General features: G+C 44.1%; 1 protein-coding gene across 3 annotated transcripts in view; it reads left to right on the top strand.

Moving 5' to 3' along the window:
* Qtgal (queuosine-tRNA galactosyltransferase) overlaps window positions 1-27,047 on the top strand; it is a 64,243-nt gene that overhangs the window by 23,602 nt on the left and 13,594 nt on the right. For all 3 annotated transcript variants that reach the window (XM_006987621.4, XM_076543970.1, XM_076543971.1), the window contains exon 6: window positions 10,128-10,223. In XM_006987621.4, the coding sequence (XP_006987683.1) occupies window positions 10,128-10,223 (96 nt within the window). The remainder of the gene's footprint in view (window positions 1-10,127; window positions 10,224-27,047) is intronic.

Here is a 27,047-nt window from a genome sequence, read left to right as displayed (position 1 = left end):
TGACTCCATATGAAGTCAAGTTGGACTACACCAGCCTTTATTTCCATATTACACTGGTCCATCCAGAGGGAAAAGCTCATAAAACAACCTTCTCGAGGGATGCTTTTAGGCATTCAGTTCAACCTTACTATCAGGGCAACTGGTTTTCCTCTAACAAGCATTATTCTGTGAATTCTGAATGTAGCTCACATAGTGTCTGCTTTTACTAAATTGGCACCTTTTACTTATTTCACACCTTCCTCTCCCTTTGATCCTAAGGACTAGTCACTGGCACTTGGGTATATAGACACAGACCTCAGGCCTGCCTTTCCTGGAGTAGGGAGTTCCCTATCCTATTTCAAGTCAGAGGCTGAAGACCTATATACCCTGAGCTGGTATTGATGATGCTGTGGAGTATACCTGTAAGACAAGAGGAAATGCCTTGATTGCCCTTGAGAGGTCCCTGGGCAGTGGATAGTACCTTTATATCCCTGTGGTAGCTCTGTGACTCTTGGGGGTTGAGGGTTGTTCCAGGTAGGGTATGTGCCCAGATCAGTCCCTATTACTCAGACTGCCTGCCTCAGCCTGTCTTTCCAAGCCCATCCTACCCAACCTACCCTTGATGCCACTTCTGTCTGCATATAGGGTAGATGCTGAGCTTTGCCATGGGAGATCTCAGAACCACTTCTAGTATAGAGTTTTAGGGCAGAGACACAAGCTACTCTGCCTACGTAGGCAGTAGTGTGTGTTAGTATGTGAGAATAGATAAAAATACAGACAGAATATACACTATCCTCCTAGGAGCAGAGGGGATCAATGAGCTATCTTCACCATGATTACAAAAGGTTCTGGGGACTCAGGGCCCCAGAGTGTCTGCAGGACTTCTGTGAGGCATATTTCAGTGAGAGAAATGAAGAACTGTAACATTCATTGTGTCCTGAAAGGGTCATGAGTAAACAGAGCTAAGGAACCACAAATCATAGTGTTCAGTGACCACAGACTCTAGAAGTTGCTTTTTTAAAGTTCAAAGGCATAGAATATTCTATATTCCCCCTTTCTAATTGGGAAAGATGTTGGAAGATGGCCAATAGTATCTGACAGCATGTGCTGTCATGGAGCCTATGGTAATTCCATTTACACCGGGCAGTGGTGTGGTGGTATTGTGTTCCCCAAAATATTGTGTACCCTAATAAACTTATCTGGGGTCAGAGAACAGAAAAGCCACTAGATACTTAGGATAGGTGGTGGTAGCACACGCCTTTAATCCTAACATTCCAGAGGCAGAAATTGATCTGTTCAAGGATACAGCCAAGCATGGTGACTCATGCCTTTAATCCCAGAAAGTGAGCCTTTAATCCCAGGAAGTGATGGTAGAAAGCAGAAAGGTATATAAGGCATGAGGACCAGAAACTAGAAGCTTTTGGCTGGTTAAGCAATTGGGCTGGTTAAGCTTTTAGGTTTTTGAGCAGCACAGTTCAGCTGAGAGCCATTCAGATATGAGGACACAGAGGCTTCCAGTCTGAGGAAACAAGATCAGCTGAGAAGTTGGCCAGGTGAGGTTAGCTGTGGCTTGTTCTGTCTCTCTGATCTTCCAGTATTTACCCCAATAACTGGCCACAGGTTTGATTTTATTAATAAGACTCTTTAAGACTCATGCTACACAGTGGTGTCCTTTAGCTCCCCAGGATGGAAATCACTGGATCTCACCCAACAGTTCAGGGTTTGCTACCCCAGCCTCCAAAGCTGTTGTCAGGTATCCTTATCATATGGAGAAACGGACTGTTTTCTGGTGTGGGCTGTTTGTTAGGAGTAAGTCCTCCTAGGTAGATTTTGTGCTGTCTATATAAAGGAAACATAAAGGCTAGGATTTACAGAAGTTCCTCTCCAGTAGCTGACAGTGAGATAATGTTAGTTTTGGAAGTCAGAGAATAACGGACAAAGGATCAGAATCACACTGCTCTGAATTGAGACTACTTGCTGCCTCTGACTCTGCAGGACATGTTCCTCTGTACTTCATTGTCCCAACAATCATGCCCCTCTGAAATCAAAGCACACGAGCCTGTCTCTACCCCAGCAGAAAACAGGTCTGTGGCTGGGGTTCAGGTTCTCATGTAAGATGCCATATGTTTTATTCAGAAATGGGAGTTTCCAATTATTTTAATATTATATACACTGGAAACATGTAAAGAATTTTTTTTTTTTTTTTTGGTTTTTCGAGACAGGGTTTCTCTCTGTAGCTTTGCGCCTTTTCCTGGGACTCACTTGGTAGTCCAGGCTGGCCTCGAACTCACAGAGATTCGCCTGCCTCTGCCTCCCGAGTGCTGGGATTAAAGGCGTGCGCCACCACCGCCCGGCACATGTAAAGAATTTTGTAACAAGTACTGACATTTTAGAGAGCCATATTCTTTTCAGATGTTTTCTTTTATTTCTACCCCCAAACTAAAACTAAACAGATTAGCTGCATTAATGGACTTAATTCTGCAGTTTTTGTGCCATTCATTGAAATGAACTGTGATATTTAGAGGTGTTTAGGGATTTAAAAAATGAAACTGTCAATTTTCTTATAGTTAAATCAGCCTTGATTTGCATTTTTATATCCTGCTTAAAGTTCTAGATTATGACTTTTCTTGTTCAATGTCATTGAATTCTTAGATACTCTGTCCAGCATTCAGTAGAGAACCTTGTGCTGCATTTTCCTCCCAACCTTAGTGTCTGGTGACTCAGTATGTCAGGACAGATTGGCTCTGTAACACAAAATTGGCCTGAGAAGAAACAGTTACTGTGATTCTGGGTTTAAAATCATGGCTTACAAAGTCCTAATCTGTAGTTGCTGGTTGGTGGCTATGTTGATTATTATGCTTACTTTGTTCAGAAGGAATGAAATGAATGTTGGCAGTATGTTCCTACCCTGTTGTTACTTCTTTTAGGCCATTTACAAGAAAACCACTTACTTAGGAAGGGAAGACCCATGATGGCAGCTGTTATAATGTGTTCCATTGTTTGAATCACTGCAGAGTTGTTGAATTTTATATTTTAGGCATTATTAGAAGCTCTAAATGTAATTTATTATTATTATTTTTTTAATTCCTATCATCAGTCTCCTGAACCTTTGCAGCCTAAAAAGTTCTGGAGCTGATAGGATAGTGTGGGAAGCTTCATGTTGGCTCTGCAGGATCCTCAGATGGTCACAAGGGGCCTTCCCACTGGATTCCTGAGCAGAAGAAAAGAGTGGTGGTAATCATAGCTTCAGGAATACCAAGGGTGAAGTCAGGAAAATAACATCATCCCACTTGTGTGGCCCACTACAGACAAGCATGGTGGTGAGTGGCCTCTGTACAAATAAACACTAGATGGCTAATAGTTCTTTTTGGAATCCTTGTACATAGGATGTGTGACTATGTGCTGTCAGTGTCAGGAGTATCCTGTGGGCTCCAAAAATCAAGCTCAGTATTAGAAATAGGCACAAGAACATCAGTCAGAAGGTCTAATGTAGATGAGTTGAGGAGGCACCAGCCTTCCTCTCCCAGGGTCTGTCTGTACAGGGTAAGCTTTCTCATCATCTCATAGCTCAGGAAGTACTTTCAAAGACGGCAGAGCTAGCATTTCCTAGCCCTATGTCTTTGAACTCTTACCTACTAAATGAGACAGGAGCTTCCCTACAACTGTAGTCCCACTGACCCTCATTTAACCTGTGAGGTAGGAGCTCCCCTTGTAGGTGGACTTTCCTTTCCCACCCGACAATTACCAAATAACCACACAGAGACTTATTATTAATTATAAATGCTCGACTGATAGCTCAGGCTTGTTACTAACGAGCTCTTAAATTTTAAAATAACCCATATTTCTTATCTATGCTCTGCCACATGGTGATACCTTTTTTAGTATGGCAAGTTCATCTCCTGCTTCCTCTGTATCTCCTGATGACTCCTCAGACTCCTCCTCCTCCTTTTTCTCAGCTTTCTCTTAGTCTGGTGCTGTGGGATGTTCTGTATGGCAAATATGTTAGTAAATAAAACACTGAGCCGGGCGGTGGTAGCGCACGCCTTTAATCCCAGCACTCGGGAGGCAGAGGCAGGCGGATCTCTGTGAGTTCGAGGCCAGCCTGGTTTCCAAAGTGAGTTCCAGGAAAGGCGCAAGGCTACACAGAGAAACCCTGTCTCGAAAAACCAAAAACCAAAAAACAAAAAACAAACAAACAAAAAAAAAAAAACCAAAACAAAACAAAAAAAAACACTGATTGGCCAGTAGCCAGACAGGAAGTATAGGCAGTACTAACAGAGAGGAGAATTAAGGGAATAGGAAGGGAAGGAGGAGACTGCCTGCAGCTGCCGCCAGGACAAGAAAGATGTAAGGTACCAGTAAGCCACGAGCCATGTGGCAAAGTATAGATTAATAGAAATGGGCTGAATATAAGAGTAAGAACTAGACAATGATAGGTCTGAGCTAATGGCTGTAGCTAGAGTTTTCCGGCCTTGCCCACAGTCAGGACAAATCTTTGTCAACCACCAGTCCCACAGCCGCTCAGACCCAACCAAGTAAACACAGAGACTTATATTGCATACAAACTGTATGGCCGTGGCAGGCTTCTTGCTAACTGTTCTTATAGTTTAAATTAATCCATTTCCATAAATCTATGCCTTGCCACGTGGCTGGTGGCTTACTGGCATCTTCACATGCTGCTGGTCATGGCGGCGGCTGCAGTGTCTCTCTGCCTCCGCCTTCTGCTTCCCAGAATTCTCCTCTCTCCTTGTCCCACCTACTTCCTGCCTGGCCACTGGCCAACCAGTGTTTTATTTATTGACCAATCAGAGCAATTTGACATACAGACCAACCCACAGCAAATGGCCAAGCAGTTTAAATAATATAAGCATCTGTATGTTTATTTTATAAGTGGGCTAAGGGACTGCCAGGGCTTGGCAAGACCTAGAGAGAAAACTCCAGCTACAGTCTGGTTCTCCCACCTAATTTTATCCTTCCTAGCTATAAGCCAGTCAGCTTCTTAATTAAACCAATCACAGTGACATATATTCACACAGTGTAATGGAATATTCCATATTTCCCCCAGCTATATGTTGTTATTGACTGCTTATGAGGTGAGTGGTCATCCTTAATTAGATTCTCACTGACCTTCATCCTCTTGGTAAGGTAGGAACCTATCCCAAGGAGCCTCACCAACCCTTGTCTACTCAGGAAAGTGAAAGCTTTACTTCACTTTAGATACAGTCTCACCACTTATCACCTAGCAAAGCAGGAGCTTCACTTCTGGATAAAGTCTCATTTACTCCAGAGCATACAGTATGGTAGGAGCTTTGCCCCTAAGTAGAATTTCTGACCTTTGTCTACCCAGTAATGTAAGAGCTTCAACTCAACTATGGTTTCACTGATTCTTGTCCATTGTGTGAGGCACGAACTTCAACCCCAAGCACACCATCACCAAATGTATTAGTTATTTTTCTGTTGCTGCGACCCTGACTAAGGCAACTTAGGACAGAAAGAGCTGATTTTGGCTTATGGTTCTAGAGGGATAGTGATGGGGAGGTATAGCAGCATGGCATCTGGAGCAGGAATCTGAGGGATCACGTTTTTCAAATGCAAGCATGAAGCAAAGATTGTGAACCCTCAAAGCCCAGCCCCAGTGACATTCTTCCAGCAAGTCCACACCTCCTAAATCTCCCCAAATAGTGCCACCAACTGGAGGCCAAATATTCAAATGCCTGAACGTATTAAAGCCACTAACCCTTGTCCTCCCCACAACACAGGAGCCTTATCCTGAGTTCAGTGCATGTGAGGCAGGAACACTTCCCAGATTATGATGGCAGTTTTCTCAGTGTGAGCTACAGTTCAAGAAGTGACCCCAGTGAGGAGAGGAAAAGCAGCTGATCAGAGGAAGCACAGTGCCAGTGGATTTCTGGGTCTGTTGTGCAGTGGCTTTTCTGTGGGATTTATCTGAGGAAGTCTTGGAGAACTTATCAGCCAAGAGTACAAAGACACTAGCCCAGTGAGCCCCAAACCCAGGCTAGGGTCAGAAAGCATGAGGCCTACAGTTCAAGATATGGAAGCTGTCAGAGCAATTTAATTTGAAATGAACACTGGAGCAGGTGGAAAATATTTCAGACAGTGTCCTTGGTCCTTACAGGATTACAGGGTCGTATAGAGACAGGGTGTCTCAGGCTGCTGTGTACTGTAGTTTGGGCTACACTGGAGGCCATGGCATGAAGAATACTATTTGCTCATCTTTTCCATAGGACCTTCCCATGGCAGCCATAGGCTTCACATGGTGCTTCTGAGGCATTTCAGATGAGGTTCAGAAATGATTATACAGAGGAAGACTGGGCTTCGTAGTCCTGTGAGCTTCCAGAAACAGCTGTAGATGTAACCAACAGTCTTATTAAATAAGAAACACAGAACCAATGTAAAAGAGAAAGCAGAGAGGTCAGAGCTCAGAGCTAAAATCTCACCCTTCCTCCTGCGGTGTCCCAGCTTCCCGAAAGAGAGCTATGTCCTGTCTGTCCATCTTTTTATAGTATTTTGTTCTGCCTTCTCATTGGTTGTAAACCCAAACACGTGACTGCCTCGTCACTGTCTGTATGTACAGCCCCCCAGGTCTTAAAGGCATATGTCTCCAATGCTGGCTGTATCCCTGAACACACAGAGATCTATGGGATTAAAGGCGTGTGCCACCACCGCCACACTCTTGCTATGGCTCTAATAGCTCTGACCCCCGGATAACTTTATTTATTAACATACAATCAAAATCACATTTCAGTATAATTAGAATACCACCACATTTCCCCTTTTCTATTTTAATAAAAAGAAAAAAAAAAGCAAAAGGTTATAACTAACAAAAGAAAAACTATATACAAAAGTACAATAACTATATACAATATATACAAGTAATAAATACCTAATGACAAATCAGAGAAAATAATCCCTGAACACACAGAGATCTATGGGATTAAAGGCGTGTGCCACCACCGCCACACTCTTGCTATGGCTCTAATAGCTCTGACCCCCGGATAACTTTATTTATTAACATACAATCAAAATCACATTTCAGTACAATTAGAACACCACCACAAACAGCCCTGGGGATCATGCAGAGACAATGGTGACCTCACATCAGAGTCTTCTCTGAGAGAGGGGAGCAAACTGGGCATGGTGGTGCATACCTGTAATCCAAGTAGTCAAGAGCCAAGGCTGACAGAGTTTAAGGCCAGCCTGGTCTACATAGGAAGACCCTATTAAAAAATAAATAAAAACAAAATTAAAGAGAAGACAGAGGAGAGGAAAGATGAAAGAGAGAATAATAAGTAATTTGCTTTCAACTAGCAGCCCAGGGGAAATTGACACTGGTGTCAAAAGTACAATGTCCTCTGAAGGGGCCCCACTAGAAAGTGTTCTCTGCTTCCTATAGACAGGTCTAATAGACCCTTCCTATAGACCCTCTCCTGGCCAGACACAAGAAAAACACTCTGCTCCTCTTGCTATGACCCGCCCCACCCATATACCCATAACCACCAATCCTTTGCCATAAAGCTGGTATCTGAATGCAGCCTCCAAGATCTACATAGGGACCAATCTTTCTCTGGAACTTTGAGCATCTGGGAAGTGTTTAGACCTGATGTTAGTACATTTTCAGCAGAAAGCATAGGTAGTTCATCCAGATTATGATGCCAGGGGCCAAGGTTAGTGCCTAGGTAGAAGGAAGAAGCTGAGAGAGAGGAAGTCATGCTTGAGGTCAGGAGACAGCACAGCCGCGACCTGGAGCAGAAAAGGTGTCACAGCAGGAAGTTCATGTGGCACCACACCAGGTGATATTGGTGTGAATGTTGATGACCATGTTCTGAAGTAGGGCACGTTCTGGGATGGGGGTGCTTTCTGAGGTGGGGACACATTCTGAGGTAGGAATGGACGTGTTCTGAGATGGAGACAGGTTCTGAAGTGTGAATGGATGCGAGGTGAGGCCATGTTCTGAGGCGACAGAGACAGGTTATGAGATGGTAATAGAGTTTCAGTTCCACCTTCAGTTTCTGATGTCAGCAACAGGCTGCTTTTGCTCAGCCTTGGTAAATGGTGGTAAATGGCTCCCAGAGACAATTGGAACTGATAGCAATTGGCTGCCATTTGACAGCCCACAGCTCCCCGAGGTACTAACTCTACAGGCACAATGGACTGCTTTGCCTGACCTCAGTCACAACCAGCACCCATGGGAAAACAGTCGGGAATGGTCTTCACATTTCTTCCTCCATTTCTCTCTTTTTTTCCTTCCACTGTAACATGGCTGTAATATCAAGGGTGGGAGCAGAAAAGGAACAGAACTGAACCAAGTTGAGAACCCTCTCAAGGTTTTGGAGAGCTTTTGCTTTTGCTTCCTGGGTTTGACAGCTCCCTCCTGATTAGTCCTTGTTCTGTGCCTCATTTGCATACATACAATCAGCTTACCTAGGCCAATAGATACTACACTTCCTCCACCTCCTTTTTGCCGTTCTAGTGGAATCTGCATCTCACCCAGCTAATACTAGGACTGTTCAAAAACTCCCCAGAGATAGACCCTACTGAGATGCCGTGAGCTTCAGCCAAAAGACATGGAAACAAGTTCTGACATGCGGCTGTATTTTGAGGAAGTAGCAATATGTTTTGAGATGAGACCATGCTGTAAGGGAACGGGAACATGTTCTAAAATGGGGATGTGTTTTGAGCTATGGGGATGTTTTCTGAAGTGGAGATTTTTTTCTCAGGTGGTACCCTATTCTGAAATGATGGAGACATATTCCAAGAGAATGTTTTATGAGATGGTACAGTGTTCTGAGGAAGTGTGACATGTTCTGAAAGGATTGGGATGTGTTGTGGGGTAGGGGTGCATTCTGATATAGGACCATTTTCTGAGGAGGTTGGAGCTGTGGTGGTTTGGATAAAATGGCCCCCAAAGCTAGTGGCACTATTAGGAAGTGTGGCCTTGTTGAAAGAAATGTGCCACAATGGGGGCGGATTTGAAGTCTCTTGCTCAAGCTTCCCTCAGTGTGACTTGCTTTTGGCTGTAATCCAATATGTAGCCAACACCACATCTGCCTGCATGCCACCATGCTGCCCATCAGGATAATAATGGACTGAACCTCTGAAACTGTGAGGGAGCTCACTCCATGAAATGTTTTCATTTATAAGAGTTACCGTGGTCATGATGTCTCTTCACAGCAATAAAAGCCTTAATTAAGACAGGAGCCATTCTGAAAAGAAGCCATGCTTTTGAAGCAATAGGACATATTCTGAGGTAGAGCTATGTTCTGAAATGGGACATGCTATCTTAGTCAGTTTTCTATTGCTGTGAAGAGACACCATGACCAAGGCAACTCTTATTTTAAAAAAAGCATTTAACCTGGGCTTGCTTACAGTTTCAGAGGTTTAGTCCATTATTACCATGGCAAGGGAACATGGCAGCATATAGGCAGACATGGTGCTGGAGAAGTAGCTGAGAGTTCTACATCAGAGTCCATAGGCAGCAGGAAGAGAGAGACATTGGACCTGGTTTGAGCTTTTGAAACCCCAAAGCCTACCCCCAGTGACATATTTCCTCCAAGGTCAGACCTTCTAATCCCTGCCAAGTAGCGTTACTCCCTGATGACCAAGATTCAAATCTGTGAACCTTTGGGAACCATTCTTATTCAAACCACCACACAATGCCATCTTTTCCCTGGAAAGGAAATGTGGGATTAGGGTGCTGCCTTGTAAAGAGAAGAATCTGGATGGAAGGAGGCTGCCTTGAAGTACTTGAACTTGTAATTTCAACCCATCTTTATTCATGGTTCTATTTTCTTAAGACTGAGCCCAGAATATTCTCAATGACTGGTGATAATTTTTCAAAGTTATCAATAGTTCACAAAGTGAGTTGTTGGAAATATTCAGGTGTTGGGAGCTCATATCCGGCTCATCTTAATCTGATTGCATGCAAGGGGGAATGATGTTTAGGGCTACCTGAGGGCAGTATTAGCTTTTCACTATTAAGACACTTCTTAGGACTGCCGCATGTGGGCCTGACATTCTGTTCTCTCTACCTCTTGATGCCAGGGATTTTTGCCTAAATCAGCCCCCAATCCATGGATTTCACACTTACTTACAGAACCTTAAAATCTATTTGTTGTTCTTCTTCACAGATCATAGGATGCCAAGTGAAGAGAGACCCTCCAGACTCTACAGAGCGATACACACGTTGGATCAACCAGTTGACGTCTGATCAGCTATTGACACAGGTGACAACCACTGGGTGTTTGACCTTGTATAGGCTCAACTGCTTCAGGTTAGAGCCCCCTGGGACCATGTCCAACTTCTTGACATTTTCTGTCAGGGTGTGGTCTTTGTATCTTCAGTCATCTACACATTATTAACTAGAAAGTGTCTAGTTGGGGCATACCCATGTTGTTTTGTTCTTTCATGGGTCAGGTCAATGTAGGACATTATCTCAGGTACCAAAGAAAGCATTATAGTCTCTATGCTGTGTTTCTTTATCATGTCCCAGGTAGATATACAGAACATGGGCAGCCACAGTGGCCCCAGACTCAAATACACAATTGCTTTAGCAGTGGACAGAGAGTGGCCATGACCGTGGATAAAGGGTGGCTGTGGTTCTGCATGAAGAGTGGATATAGAAGTAGATAGAGGATGCTGGTAATACTGGTATGCTGGTGTGAGACCAGACATAGGCTCACCTCATAGCCACTAACTTATATCTCATCAATTCTATTGAATGAGGATTTATGGGCATCATGGAGTTAATGATTATGGTTTTCCTCTGTGGGGTCCCCTGTCTATTCCCCACAGGCAGGCAGAGACTGTCTTGTCACCTTGTACAGAGGCAGTCAAGGCCCAGCATCTGCCACAGAGCCCTGGCTTCATGTTGCTGTCACAGGGTTGCATACTGTGAATAGAAAGGAGTACACTAAGTGAATTTTTGAATGTGCACAAAACAGACATTGGGCAGTTTGTGACTGTCCCATACAACTGTGCCTGTGAGAGCAGGAAGGTAGCACCGTACCAACAGAACCACTGTACTCTCAGTACATCAAGATGGCTTGAGACGTGGATCATTGTTTTGTGTCTTCTGAGAAAGCAACTTTCATTCAATATAGTGAATGCCCAGTATGAGTTCAGAATCTCTCCCTAGGAGGTTAGGTTTTGTGTATATGGAAAACTATGTTTTAAAATTTTATTTTGAAAATTGCATTATTATTATTATTATTATTATTATTATCATCATCATTATTGTTGGGTTTTTTTGATGCAAGATCTCACTATGTAGCCAAGGCTAGCCTCCAACTCAACATCCTTCTGCTTCAGCCTCCTGAGTGCAGAGATTTCAGGCATGATGTCATTTTAAATAAGCTCGACTATTCATAAACAAATTGGGGGAGAGGAGAGCCAAGAAAAGGTAGTGGGGCGGTGGTGAATGTGAGCAAAGTACAATAATACATATGTGTGAAAATAGTTATAAAACTCATTATTTTGTACAGTAACTAGAAAAATTAATATAAAAATAATCGTAACTGTTAAAAATAAAGAAATTTGAACGTTAGGAAAAGTTAAAGGAAAAAAGCATGTTAACTGAATTCCCACTCTTCACTTATTCACCACTCAAGGTGCTGTCTTGTCCTTCCCAGGTGGCCAGGCTTTTCTGACTGTAGAATGCCCTAATCTTCCAAGTTTAAGCTTCAAAATCCTCATAGAAAATATTTAATAAATTTGTTTTTTCAAGACAGGTCTCATTATATAGCCTTGGCTGCCTGGAACTTGCCACGTAGACCAGGCTGGCCTCAAACTCACAGAGATCCATCTACCTCTGCCTCCTGAGTGCTGAACTTAAAGGTGTGCACCACCACACCCATCATAGGAACTACTGAATGTAGAATTCTGTGCTTGTCAGTGTAGACTATGTTGATTGTGTATGAATGTATATTGGACCTTTTCTAAGAAGTATTCAAATAATCATAAAACATTTACCAGAATTTTACTGGGGGACACCCCATAAAATTGGGCTAGTTAACATGGAGAAGTGTGTAAGATTCAGGTGATAGGTCCATGTCCTGAAGAGCTATAAAGTAGACCCCAGGAGACAGAAGGAACTCAGTCCCAAGACTAGAGTTCTGGGAAATAAAAAGATAACACAATTGTGTTTGTGGGAATAAGGTGAATATTTAGGGTCATAAAGCCCATGCTTCCTTTGTAAATTAAGACTTTGGTAACTCTGGGGCTGACCTGTCCAGAGAGGTCTGCCCAGCTGTTTCTCAAGGCCTCAGTTGGTCAGGCTTTTGTTTTTTGTTTTTTGTTTTTTTTGAGACAGGGTTTCTCTGTGTAGCTTTGCGCCTTTCCTGGAGCTCACTTGGTAGCCCAGGCTGGCCTCGAACTCACAGAGATCCGCCTGGCTCTGCCTCCCGAGTGCTGGGACTAAAGGCGTGCGCCACCAACGCCCGGCATGGTCAGGCTTTTGAAAATGAGTTGCTCAGCTGATATTTAGTGCTAAGGTGAACTGGAGAGATCTGGGTACTTCCCAGGAGCCTTTGAAGGCCAACACTTGTGCTTCCTGGGGCCAATCATGAATGGATAGGTCCTTTTGGATACTTCTGTGGCAGTGAAAGAGTAGTAGGACCACCTGCTATTTTCTGAAAGTCCAAGCTATTTGTGATAGGCCTCCCTGGTTCTCCCAAGAATATGGGAGGAAGTACAGACCTTGAACCTGGTTTTACAAGAGTATGGCATGGATGCCTGTCTACCTCTTAGGATCCTAGCTGGTCAAAACCTTGGGATGGCTTATGTGACAAAAGCTTTAGGGTATGGCAACAACACATATGGGCTCTTTCTCTTGGGTCACATGCAACTCCCAAACTGGACCTAGGGACTCCAGGAGTAAATGCTTCAGACATGAGTATGGCATAAGTGGTGATTGCTAGGGACCTCTGCTTATCCCTTTCCCATTGAGTGACATCCTCTAGGCTCAGAGTCAATTGTAACTGGAAAGTTTTCTCTCTGGGTTCCGCCAAACCCTGGCAGTCCCACAGCCTATTTAAACACATAGACGCTTATATTACTTATGAAGTGTATGGCTGTGGCAGGCTTCTTGTTATCTACTTCTTCTATCTTAAATTAACCCATTTCTATTAATCTATAAGTTGCCTCGTGGCTTACCGGTACCTTACATCTTGTTTGTCATAGCAGCAGTGGCTGGCAGGTCTCTCTCCTGCCTTCCTGTTCTCTCAATTTTTCGCTCTGTTAGTCCCACCTATACTTCCTGCCTGGCTATTGGCCAATCAGTGTTTTAATTAATCATCCACAGCAGTCAATCTTCATAGAAGGGAAGGTCTGACTGTCTGCTATGTGTTGGGGTTTTTTATATGGCCCTTACCAGTCCCACCATGCCTGATCTTCTTACAAACTCTTAATTATTGAGATAAATGTAGTGTGTTAGGAGGTGCTGGAGTACCAACTGGGAAGACCATTACAGACCCTTTTGTTTATCTCCTGTTTACAGAGCATGCCTTCTCTAAAAATTATTTTTCTAAAGTTGAGAAATATATTTAATATTTTTATTAATACAAATGTACAGAGAACTAGGTCATGTCATGGATGGCCCCAGGCTTCCTAGCACATTGTGGCTACTAAGGCATGGCACCATGTCCAGCCCTCATATGCTATTACTTTATATATCACTGTTGAAAGGTCTACTCTTTTTTAAGGGTCCAGATGCTTCAATATGTATAATGTTACTTTGATTATGTCCTGTACCCATCTCTGTCTGGGGTTCTAACACTTCTGGTACAATAGCTGTTTATATATATATATATATTTGGTTTTTTGAGAAAGGGTTTCTCTGTGTAGCTTTGCGCCTTTCCTGGGACTCACTTGGTAGCCCAGGCTGGCCTCGAACTCACAGAGATCCTCCTGGCTCTGCCTCCCGAGTACTGGGTTTAAAGGCGTGCGCCACAACCGCCCAGCTCTGTTCCAATATTTTTATGTCATTGCTGGCAGAACCTGAGTCTTCAGTTTTAACAGACACCCTAAAGAGCTTCCTAGAGCTCAGTTTTTTTGTTTGTAAATTTGAGGGTTTTACCATTAGGCCTAAGTCTTTTCATGGCTGACCACTCAGTAATCCATTCAACAAAATTAAATAAAGGAAAAATTACAGCTGATTTAGAAGGCATTGTATATGGTTCCTGTGTTGTAGGTTCTGGTGACGCAGGACCCTATTGTCTGTAGACATGAGAGGCCACTGAAGCCTCTTGTTGACCCGCCATTGGCTGAGACTCTTGTGGACAGGTAGAATGAGGACCATGGACATGGAGCGAAGAAGGTAGACAGCTAAGACATAGACAGGCATTTATTCCAGTTGGGTAGCATCTACCCTCCTCATGTTCTTTGTATTACACAGAAAAAGAGACTTTACCCAGGACATTTGTGGCTTATTGTTTTTTATATTTGTTTTACCTAATTGAGTATACATCCCAAGGCACTCATTGGTTTTTAAGCTTTTATACCATAAAATGTGTTTGGCTAAGTGTTGATGGCAAAAACCTAAGAGCAAAGTTCAGACTAGGACTTTAGAGCAGTGTCAGAGAAAGTGAGGCCTTGCCTGTGAACTCTACACTGACAGTTTAAGAAAATGGATTATCTGATTTCTTGTAAAGAAGGGATAGCCTGGCATGAAGGAGGTGATAAAAGAGAACAGGAAAGGGAGGAATCATTAGTGTGGCCATTAGTGCCACCAAAGCTCTCCTCTCCGTTCCCTGTACTCTGTAGTCTCACCTATGTGATGCCCTCACAGTCTTCACCCTTCCCTTTCTGCTGCTGGCTCCCCTCACTACTACTCTCTACTCCCCTCTTACCTGTCTCCCTTCCTTGCTCCGTGTGTATGGCCCGCATTTTACCTGTCTATGCCTCTCACTCCTACTTTTTTTGTTTTTTTTTGTTTGTTTGTTTTTGTTTTTCGAGACAGGGTTTCTCTGTGTAGCTTTGCGCCTTTTCCTGGAACTCACTTGGTAGCCCAGGCTGGCCTCGAACTCACAGAGATCCGCCTGGCTCTGCCTCCCGAGTGCTGGGATTAAAGGTGTGCGCCACCACCGCCCGGCTCACTCCTACTTTTTTATGCTCCTCTTGCCTGTCTAAAATCCCTATGACCTGTCCATGGCCTTTTCTCTTAACTGCCCATGCCCCTCCTGGCTCTTCACACCCTTCTCTCTTGTTATGTTCCTGCCTGTTCACACTTTTTACAGAATTCTTACATGTCTCCGTCCTATTTACGGCTTCCCTTTTTATCCCCCTTCCTTTCTCTTACCTGTCCATACTCTTCACTCTGCCTATTCATTTTTTCGTACTCAGACAATACCCAAATGTAATTTCTAGAGCTGGGTTAGATGTACTTCCTTGCAAGTCTGTGGGGCCTTACCCTGTTTGGAGCACTTGCCTTATGGCTGCTCTACTGTCCTTGACTCAGCTTCTTGAGCATCAGTATAGTGAGTGTCTTCAAGACCACGGTTACCTAGCCTCATGTGAGCAGATAGTGTAGGCCTAAAGCCTCTCAACTGCACTTTACTGACTTGACCTCCAACATCAATCCGGAGACTCCTCTCCTCAGCCTGGGCCCTGTGGGATATACTAAGGTATGAACTTTCTTCAGTTTGAGCCTAAACACACCTGGATGGTTTCCCCCTTATTTCTTACCTACTTCCCATGTTTTCCTCCAGGAACTGAGATTTGGCACCTTAAGTCTTCACTATCAATGCTTGCTCTCTGGATAGCTCTGTGAGGTTCTTTAGGACTAACTGCTTTCTCTGCTGTGTGTTTGCGTACTCCTAGTGTTCCTACCTTGGTCAGCTTATAAAGTGGGCAGCCGAGGATGTGCTGCTCGTGTGCTGACTGAGGCTGCCTAAGAGAGGCTGGCAACTCAGCATTTCTAATCTGCCCTGAAGTTCTTGTGCTTCTGATGTGGTCACTGGCTATTAAAGGCATAATAGGATTGTCTGTAACTTAGTATAAGTTGCTTGGCAACAATAAATGAAACTATTTCTTTAAAAAACTCTTTTCTTTGACATTTTTAACTTGTCTTATTTCACTAAAGACAGTGTTTTCAGAGTTTATACACATTGTAGAAAGTAAAGAGCCTTATTCCATTTTAAAGCTGGAAAACAGTCCATCATGTGTGTTCTCTCCACATGATGTTTTGGTAACAGCAGGTCCTCTTTACCTTTTGGTGATTGGGAATGATGCTGTTGTGAGTGACTGGTATGCATTCTCTGAGTCTGTTCAGTTCTGGGTTTATAACATAGGAATGGTATTGCTGGGTGAGATGGTAATTCTGGGTGCTTTTGAGGAATTCACTGCTTTCCACAATGGCCGGCCATTCTATTCTTCTACTGACAGTGAAATACTTTCTCCTGTTCTATGAAGCATCTTTGTTCTTGAATGTGTGTGGAGGATACTGATAAAATAGGAGACAGAATGACACTTTAAGACGTATCTGGGAAGCAGCAGCCCTGAGGGACTGTGTGTGATCTGCCCTTGCAGTAATATGTGATCTGAAATGGTTCTCTGTAATGAAATGTTTATGTTCCTCTTTTGCACCTGTCTCGGGGACAGAGATATAATCCCTAGCATTTGCAGAAGGTCTGGATGAGGTGGGATAGCACCAAGGAATCTGTACATTTACAGGTGGAGACTGAAGCTGTACATTCATGTGTCCTGAGACCATGGTCCTAGATAGAGATGCCAGGGATCAGCTTGTGGCCAAAAGCTGACACTAGCTATTTACTAGGCAAGAAACTAGTGGAGGTGGCCAACCCATCCAGCCTTCAAGTAATTGGGGCTGCCTAGCTGACCCCATTCGGGAGTAAAGCAAATAGTTCTGTATCTGCTGTAGGGTCTGAGCCAGGGCCCTGCCCCCACACCTCATCCAGTGGTACATATCTACCACAGGTAAGCCAGACCCTCTCATTTCTCATTTGAACTGCCAGAACCTTTTTATCCATCATTAGTGTAATAAATTTTGAGACTGTTTTTTTTTGTAAGCCAGGAAATATGGCAATCTGGTCTTGTCCATATAAGATGAATGGACAGGAGTTAAGTTTAAAAATCTGAACTAAGCCACCCATGTGTGGTAACTTCATCAGCTGGGCAAAGCCAGTTCTTTGGAAATATTTTCCTATGCTTATGTTGACCACAGTAGTACAGTGTCCCTGTCCTTGGACCTGAGCATATTGGCATGGTGTTCATATGTATAATGACATCATGGGACACAAGGTATCCACAAAGCACTAAAACATGGCAGCTTGTTTGCCAGCCACAACCTTTGAGAGGGGTTTCTTTGTACCTGAGTGTGGTGAGAAGGACCCTCAGGAAACCAGGTGCTTCCCAAACCCTTGGGAGAGACTCCTTAGTCTGGTTGAATAGCATTCACAGGTGCCATAGTAAAGAGATCCACATGCAGGTTCACCATCAGCATACCTGACTTGACAGAGTGATGTAGGTGGTATTTCACCCACAGAACTGAAGTTTCACCACAGAACTATCCAAAACAGGAGGACCAGAAATATAAAATGAAGGTCTTCAACCCCTAGGCTGCTGGTTGTGGACACCAGGAAATCTGGGCTGTCTTTGCATCCTTGCTCCCTGGGTATGTGAAGCCTGGACAGCCTGCCTCTTGTCTGTTCTTCCTAGACAGGACAGAATCCCTGGATTCACTCTGTCTCCTAGGGTAGCATTTCCACTACATGTCACTGACAACACCCATAGTTGTCACCACTGCATAACAAACCATCCAAAGTTTAGTGGCATAAAAGTTTGTTGCTATGGGTCAGTTTTGTGAATAAATGTCCTCTATTAGTGGAGTCTGCAGAGAGCCAGGGCCTGGGCTGGATATCTTTCCTCATGCCTTCCTCTACCTTTCTGGCTGGAACAGTGGGGTCTGGCCCTATCTACACACAGCCAGTTTGCAATCAGGACTTTGTACCTGGTGCTACCCTTTTCCAGGTAAATATCCAAGAGTTTCTGAGCTCTGACTATGGCTGGTATCACTGTCTGGTGATTAGAAGTCTCAGCTGCTGTGTCCAGGCAGGCCCTGCACACTACCTACAGCTGTAGTAGTCAGGGCTACTTTGCTGCCCACAGTTCACCCAGTGCTGCTTCTGACAGAAATGTTCCCTGCTCTTAGACCAGGCCAGCACAGTGCTCACGGCCTCCAGGCCCACAGCCACTTCCCTGAGTGGCACCTCCCTCATGTACTTCCCCTCTCCTGTTGCCTTTCTTGGAAGGTCTTGTATTCCATGTTCATCAACTCCTTACTTATGTCCCATCTTACTTCTTTGCAGTCTCTATCCAGGTCTTGTCCTTTTCTCATAGACCACCTTGCTTTATCCTCTGTTTGCCTTTCTGCCTCTCCAAGAAGAACCCTGATTGAGCTACTGTGCAGGAAGCTGATTGGCCAGTGAGTTGACGGGCCTCCTAGGCTAGTAGCGGTTAGGCTGAGTGTGTGGTGTGGCCTGTGCTGTGGGAGTGTGTGCCACCTCTGTAGTGTTTTTAAAATGACAGGAAGGAGTCACACATACAACAGGGCCCATGTGAGAGGTTTATTGAGGGGAGAGGAAAAAAGGGGCAGAGAAGGGAGCAGAGACTGGTCCCTGGGGACAAGAGCGAAGGAAGAGAAAGAGATGGGAGGTGGGCAAAGCCCACCTTTTATAAGGAAAACATAGCAAATGCACACAGGTGCTCTTACTGGCTGCAGCTGAGGACATGTCCTGTCAGGACCCTAAAGACAGCTAGTACCGGTGCCTGAATGCTGACAGCCTTGGCATCAGATGATGTGGACCACAGATGCCTAGTAAGCCTTTCTTGTACCACTCTGCACTCTTGCCTCCCTTGGCATTTCTTCTGGCCATTGTTGGAAATTACCAGATGCATCAACTGTCAGAGGAGTACACAGAGAGAGTACCTGGTATTAGGGCCTGTGAAAATCAAGGTCTACAGTTCATTTTTCTTAACTTTCAAAGGCTAAGATTTTTAATTTTGATGAAATCCACTTTCAGTTTGTGAGTTTATATCCTATTTTAAAACACTCTGCCCAACTTGCAAGCATTTTATTACATATTTTCTTCTAGAAATTTTAGTTAGGCTCTTAGGTTTGGTCCTGCCATTCACTGTCTGCTAAGTCTGTACATGGCTTGAGGTAAGGGCTGAGGTTCATTTTTTCTATGTGGATGTCCAGTTCGAGCTCTTGGCATCCCTTCTTTCCTTCACCATGGCACTTCTGTTGAAAATAAGGTGAACATGTGCATGTGGATCCACTTGAAGATTTGCTGTGCACATCTGTCCTTACTTCAGTGTCTGGTACAGATTTACAGTAAGTTTTCATCACATTGTATAAGTGTTTTTCCTACTTTTGTAGAAATATTTTAGCTAATTTTTAAATTATCTTAAATTTAGAATTTCCACAAAATCTGAGATTCTTAGATGGCATTGATTAAGAGGCCAATTCATAGAATTTGGTTAGATGTTCCTTAATTATTAGAATTGTTATATAGTTTTCATTCATAAGTCATTCACACTTTACTAAATTCATCTCAAGTATTTTGTATTATGATGCTGTTATAAAGAGTCTTAAATTTTTAGCTTCTAGCTGTTGCTAGAAGGGCAAGTAGCTTTTTTGGATGTTCCTAGGTTTGTTGACACATGGTCATATTATAGACAATTTGAATGCCAGAACATTGTTGTTTATATTTGTTGTGTTAGATAGAGGCTCCCAGGTGTCCAACTATGAAGTACACTAGCCAGAAAATAATTTGGAATGTTTTGGCAAACAAAAGTTGAAAATGGTAGCTCAATTTTTGCTTTCCGATAATTTCCAAATACCAGCATGAGATTCTTTTCCCCTGATGGCCAAAGAAAAGGTACGTACAGAGCACAATTTTAGGGGGATGATGCTTGCAGTAAGCTGCTAAGTATTGGTGATCAGAGGCTTCAGGGCCTCATAGCTCTCTTACTCACATGCTAAAGCTGACTCCTGGGAGCTGCTGGAAGGTGCTGAACCAGACTATATGCTGCCACATCCCACAGCAGAGATGCTGAGTGGAGGCCTTTTAAAGTGGCGGAGACTTAGCACATTGCCTGGTTTTGGTGTTTCTAGTGTATCACCTGAGTGGCTGACTCGTGGGTTAGCCCATACTATCCCTCTTGTCTGTGTGTCTGAGCCTACAGAGCTCGCACTCCAAATGTCCCACTGTAATATGAGGCTCAGAGCAGCCAAGAGCTGCAGAAGGGAGGGGTCAGATGTCTATTGGGTATTTCTCTGCCCAGCTGTGGGGCTTGTGGTACTAAGGGATTATGATGGGGTAGAGCCATCCAATATAGTTCTGCTGTCACAGCATGTCTTAAAAAAAAAAAAACAACCTCAAACCTACAATGAGGATGTAGCTTCAGCAGAGCCATTTGCCAACTATGTGCAAGGCCTTGGATTCTGTACTCAGCACTGTCACACAGCCTCATGCACCTTCAACCCTTGACTAAGCCAGAAATGACAGGTTACAGAGCTAAGGAATGAGGACAAGTAAAAAAACAAAAGACTGGCTGGAAAAAAATGAATCTGAACCTAGTTTAGAGCAAGGTTACTTGTCTATGGGTTCTGACTATTGTCCTGGGACCTCAGCAGGTGGGGCCCTGTGAACCATAAGGGTTGTCCTAGATACTGTAGAGGACTGTTCCCCTTCCAGAGGCCAGATGTTCCCACTTCCCTTCGGCTCTACTGAGCTGCAGCTCTCTGAGAGATGTGTCACCTCATATTTGAGTGCCATGGCTGTGGTTCGTTTCTGTAGATCCTTGCTGTGTGTGGGCCCTGCTTCTGCCCTTTTGTGTAAGGAGGTAGCACAAAGAAAACATTTGAATTCTTCCTTAGTTTCCATGTCTGTCTCTGATGAGCCTTAAGAGGGTTCTGTAGTTTGGTACATGTAAATAACACTGGCCACAGGCTACTGCTGTGTATCTGAGGTTATGTTGTGGCCATAGTTTGGTGGCCTTAGACATCTTGGCAACCTGTTACCACCGATAGGGTGCTGTGTGGGGCCTTATTAGCTCAGCTAGGTATGGTGATATTTTATTTGTACTGAAATGTGATTTTATTTGTATGTTAATAAATAAAGTTGCCTGGGGGGTCAGAGCTAATAGCAAGCCATAGCAGAAGTCTGGCAGTGGTAGCACACGCCCTTAATCCCGATCACATGACAGGCAGATCTCTATGTGTTCAAAGATACCACCAGCATGGAGACACACGCCTTTAATCTCAATACCAACCATAGAAGATCTGGAGGTCTGTATAGATGGGCAGTGACAAGGAGGTCATGTGGTTGGGTTTACAACCAATGAGAAGGCAGAACAGAAAATCTATAAGAAGACAGAGACACAGGAAGGAGGTCTCTTGCGAAGGGAAGGACAAGAGTGGCAGTGAAGGGTAAGGTTTTTAGTGCTTAGCTATTACTCTGACCTCTTGGGCTTTCATCTCTGCATTGGCTCTGTGTTTCTTTTTTTGTTTTGTTTTTGGCTCTGTGTTTCTTTTTTGTTTTTTTTGTTTTTTTGGTTTTTTTTTTTTTGGTTTTTCGAGACAAGGTTTCTCTGCATAGCTTTGCGCCTTTCCTGGAGCTCACTTGGTAGCCCAGGCTGGCCTCGAACTCACAGAGATCTGCCTGGCTCTGCCTCCCAAGTGCTGGGATTAAAGGTGTGCGCCACCACCGCTCGGTGGCTCTGTGTTTCTTATTTAACAAGACGATTACATTTATAGCTAGAACTCTAACCCTGGAAACAGGATGTCTATTCACTCACTGTGACTTCAATGACCTTTTGCTCATCCAGGCTTCTTACAGCTATGACGAAGGTATTTCAGAAGTTAGTGACAATCCTTGGAAGTCCTCTGTTGAAGCCACACCCAACTAACCACTAATGGCCTCCATCTTCTTTCCTGCATTTCACTGGGTGGGAGCAGGGCTGAGAAGAAGAGCTACAGTATGTCACAGGATTCTTAACCAGTTCTCCTCAAGGGATTCAGGAGCACAAAGTGCTGAGTGTTACCCCCCCACACACACAGACACACATACATACCTCCTTTCTCTTGTTTTACCACAGCTTGGTCTGCAGGAGGAGCAAGTACTGTTGATCCATTCCATAGACTTGGAAACTTAAGTTTAAGCCTTTCCCAGGGATGAGGGATTCTCAAGACTTGTGTTATCAAGTTCCCTGTAGGCAGAGCTCCATCTGGCCCAGCACCTACTGGTAAAGGAGGGCTGCAGAGACCTCTACATATACCCTGCTTAACACAAATCTAGTTACTTGGGGAAAAGGACCCTCAATTGAAGAATTTCCTTGATCATATTGGCCTGTGGCTATGTCAATGAGGCATTTTCTTGACTGCTAAATTGATGTAGAAGGGACCACTGTCGACAGTGCCGTCCCTAGATAGGTGGGCTTAGAAAAGATCAGATCAAGCCAGTAAGCAGTGTTCCTCGTGGTTTTTGCTTTAAGCTCTTGCCTTAACCTCCCTCAGTGATTGCTTATGGCCTAGAAGTGTAAGCCAAATATGCTCTTTGCTCCCCAAGTTGCCCTTCATCAAAATGTTTTATCACAACAACAGAAAGAAAAACAGGGTAGCATATCTGAGGTAGTGTACCATAGGCAAGTGAGCCCCCAAAGATGGGGCTCTGCAAGCTAGCCTGCTCCACTACACTGGACTTATTATCATTGAAACTATCATCCTATCTATCCAGCCTATAGCCCTTATAATTTGTCTAACAGCCAATATCACCAGCCATTATGAACAGAACCAGTCCACTCTGCTCCTGGAGAGCAAAGCTGGCAGAGCCAGTTCTCCTGGGAAGGTTTCATGGGCTGTGTTAGGTGATTGCCTCTGCCTTCAGCATTTTTAATAATTGTTTTTGTTTTCTGAAATACAGTTTTTATTGGAACATTTTCAGTTCATGTTGCAAACAACGTAATACAAGGACAAAACAGAAACACACTACACCATACTTCCCTCAACTTCTAAAGCAAAAATAGAACCATGAAGAAAGAGTAAGATTTCTAGAGACTTCCACTTAAAACAAAAAAGTAGGCAGAAGTGCAGACCTAGCTTCACTATTCAGTGCAGGCTATCCTGGAGCTTAAGGTCCTCTTGCCTCTGCCTCCAGGTGCTAGGATTTTAGATGTGTGCCACCAAGGTCATTATACCTGTGTCAGAGATTTCTTTCATAACCTGGTAACTGGATGATTTTGGCATTCTAGACTAGGTACAAAGACTGCTATGTTCTAGTCTCATGGTCCTCCACTAGAGAACTCTGGATCCCTGTCTCAAGGACAATCTCTGGAAACTTCTGAGTCTGAACCTCAAAATTAGTGATGGGACACTGCGCTGGGGCCTCAAGTACTCAACAGAATACTGCTGGGTGACAGCCTCACAGACCTCAGTGGGAGGTTGCTGGGTGGAAACTTCATGGACTGAAGTGGGAGAACAAAAACACTGGGTTTCAGCTTCCTGAGCAAGATTCTTCTTTGTACCAGGAGTTTGTGGAGATGGTTAGCCAAGATTATGGTTATCTTGGATACAACATGTTGGTAATAAAGATACCAGAATATCAAGACCTCAGGGTACCTTTAGGGTCCCACCAATTTGTGTGAAACAGGCTGTGCATCATACACTTAACCTGTGGAATGTATTCTTTATCTCTACCAAACATTACTTCTGTCAGTCAAGATTCCAGGTGAACTGCTTTCAGACTCATTATGTACTCTGTGTGGAATCAGCTGGGTAGCTTGACATGATATCCAAGCACCTTCTTATTACCAATGCTACATGAGTGTCTAAAACCTCTTGGAAGTGGTCATAAGACACAAGCCTCACTGCAGGCAGCTGGTACAACAGCAGATTTACTTAACAATTGTTTTTTATTGTAAAGTACACCTGGATTTCACCATTTGAGTACTTTTTCTTTTTGCACAGCTCAGCGGCATTAAGCATATTTGTATGATTATGTGGCCATCGCCACCTCCAGAACTTTCTATCTTCCCAAACTGAGACTGTTCTCACTGAGTATTGACCTCACCCCCATCCCAGGCCTGGTAATAGCCTCCCTGTCTCTAGGAGTTGAACAATTCTAGGGCCTCATAAATGGAGTCACACAAGTCTGTTACTAGCTGCTTCACCTGGCATCATGTCTACAGGGTCATCCATGTTTCAGCAGCTGTCAGAACCTCTTCCTTTGGGGGAGTCAGACCCTGTGATGTGCTTGGGCAACATGCTTTTATCCATGTTTGCCTTCATCTTCTAAGTTTACAGACATTTGTTCCAAAGCCCACTTTCAGTTCTCCGGTGTGCACCCACAAGAGGAATTGCCAGATCATACGGTAATTCTATTTTCAATTTTTTTGAGGAACTGCCAAACTTTTTCACAGCAGTTGTACCATCAGTGGTGAGTACAAGGGAATCCCTGATTTCTCCATTGCCTTATCATATATCCATAGCATCTGATTGGGCTAGGCTGGGGGGTGTTGATAGCCAATTCCTATTGGGAACAAAGATGCATCTCACAAGCACATTTCTCTGGTGTCAAGAAAAGCTGAGCAGCTGTTCACATATGTGTTGAGCTCACTGTACCTTCTGTGGAGAAATGCCTGATCACATCTATTGCCCATTTTAATTAGGTTTTCATTGTTGATTGGTAGAAGCCTTGTTAACATTTAGGTCTGTCTCCCACCCCGAGGGTTGTCTTTCAGGCTGATTGTAGCCTTTGGTGCAGAGGCTTCTTAACTTTCATAGTGTGTTTCTGTGTGTGTGTGTGTGTGTGTGTGTGTGTGTGTGTGTGTGTGTGTGTGTGTGTGTCCCTTCCTGATTATTGTCATCCCTTTTCAGCAGAGCTGGTTCAGGTGTTTCAGGACCCTGAAGAAGGTGCTATAACTCTCTTGTGCCCTGCAGGGCATCTTTCTTCTTCTCATCTCCCTGTGAGGAAGGAGCCTTGTTTTTATCTCTTATTGTCGCCTCAGTGAGATCCTGAAGTGCCCAGGCCAGATCCCCTGATGTCATCCTTGGGAACTGGGGAAAATGGAGAGCCTCTACACTAAGAATACCAGCAAGCCTGGCCTGTATCTCCACTACTGTCCCTGTGCCCCCAGCAGAGGTAGAGAAGGTGTGAAGTGACCAGATGCCTGACACCCACCCCTTGCTTACCAGCAGAGGTGACTTGTTTTATGCCCTGGATTTATAGCATCCCTGAAAATAACTGCCAAAGGTTGCTTTTCTTCTAAGCCAGCTCTGGATTTCTTGTAATGAGTCCTAAGCTTAACAACATCTCCTGTCTCCTGAGGGAAACCATGACCCCGAGTCAGTGATCAATTGGCCAAGGCCTCTGGTCCTCTCAAGCTTTTTTGCTCATGTGAGCTTGTTGTAGTGGTAAGAGGGGAATGATCAGGCAGGGTTATTTTATATCTTGTTGGGGTAGTAGGAAAAGGGAGATATGTGTACTCAGAATTACCAGTTGCTCAGTTGCATCCCTGTTTGGGGTCCCAGCTCACTGACCACTGAACATATTACATTTTACATCTTGACAGGTGAAAACATAGGATTAGTCCAAGAATAAATAAATAGCCATTTAAACGATGATAAAACCAATGACTGCAAGTTTCTAAAGCATGGAAGCCTTGCAAGTGCTGTCTTGTAGGAAACCAAACTTAACCCCAAGCAGAAACAAGTTCTTAGGTTAGCACCTGTCTGAAGGGCTGGAGTCACTGGAGCTGCCCACTTACTCAGGACCCTGTGGATTGCTCTTCCTTGGCTCCTCCTATATTGCCTAGATGTCAGTGTCTGCCTGATCCCTGTGCCTCCCCCACTGCCTGAGCACTGTCTCTGACTCCCCACCGAAGCAGCCTGCAGACATCCTTATGAAAACAAATTTAATTCTTCCTTTTATTGGGACAGGTAGAAAGAAATTGATGTCTTTGTCTCAAACAGAGAGAGAGAGAGAGAGAGAGAGAGAGAGAGAGAGAGAGAGAGAGAGAGAGAGAGAAAGAAAATACACCTCACTTCTTTTTGACAGCCATTTCTTTGGAGGGAGGTTGTCTCTCCAGCAGGGACTGAACCAGACTTTAGGGAGGAAGGGTCCCTTTGATGTCGTTTTCTCGGTGTGAAGTTCCTAAAAGCCTAGGACCTTGGGTTCTCAGTACCCTGGGATGTGGTGTGGTAGTCACCACTGATAACAGGCCTGCTCAGGCACCATAGCCTGGAACCTAGCCATGTAGCTGACCTTCACCACTCAAATGGACACTAAAACTGTAGAGATCTGTTTGAGTGTGGTGGTCTTGAGGTGGCCATCATGCCTAAGACACTCCTAGACACTCACCACTGGAGAGTCCTCCTGCTGCTGTAGCAGAGAAAGGGGACCACGAATCAGGGCAGACTCCTGAAGCAGATGACACAGAGGTCAGGGCGTTCAAGGATAGTGGCCTTTTTCCCCATGGGGCAGACCTGGGTTAGAGAGTCTTCAGTCTTCCTCACTGCTGTGTTTTATTTTTTTGAGCTAGAGTCTCATGTAGCCCAGGCTGGCCTTGAACTCCTGATCTTCCAGCTGTAGCCTCCTGAGTGTTGAGATTACAAATGTGGTTTTAAAATTGTTTAAACATTGATTGATCAATCGATTGATTGATTGATTGATCCTCTGTGTGAGAATCTCCTTCCATCATGTGGAGGTCAGAGGACCGCTTGAGAGAGACTGTTTTCTCCTACCATGTCAGTTTCCAGAGATTGGGCTCAAGTTATCAGGCTTGGTGGCAAGAACCTTTATCCATTAAACCTAATTAAAATTTTTTTCTTTTTATTATTTATTTATTCATTCATGTGTGTGTAGCATGAATCTTAAAAGGCTCTTACTAATAAAACCAAACCTGAGCCAGGTATTGGGGTGAACACTGGAAGATCAGAGAGACAGAACAAGCCACAGCTATCTCACCTTGCCAATTCCTCAGCTGGTCCTGTTTCCTCAGGTTGGAAGCCTATGAGTCCTCATCCAGAATGA

The sequence above is a fragment of the Peromyscus maniculatus genome, chromosome 8 (genome assembly GCF_049852395.1).
Source record: "Peromyscus maniculatus bairdii isolate BWxNUB_F1_BW_parent chromosome 8, HU_Pman_BW_mat_3.1, whole genome shotgun sequence".
Taxonomy (NCBI): domain Eukaryota; kingdom Metazoa; phylum Chordata; class Mammalia; order Rodentia; family Cricetidae; genus Peromyscus; species Peromyscus maniculatus.
The sequence above is the reverse complement of the archived record's forward strand: the minus strand, read 5'-3'. Positions and strand labels throughout refer to the sequence as shown.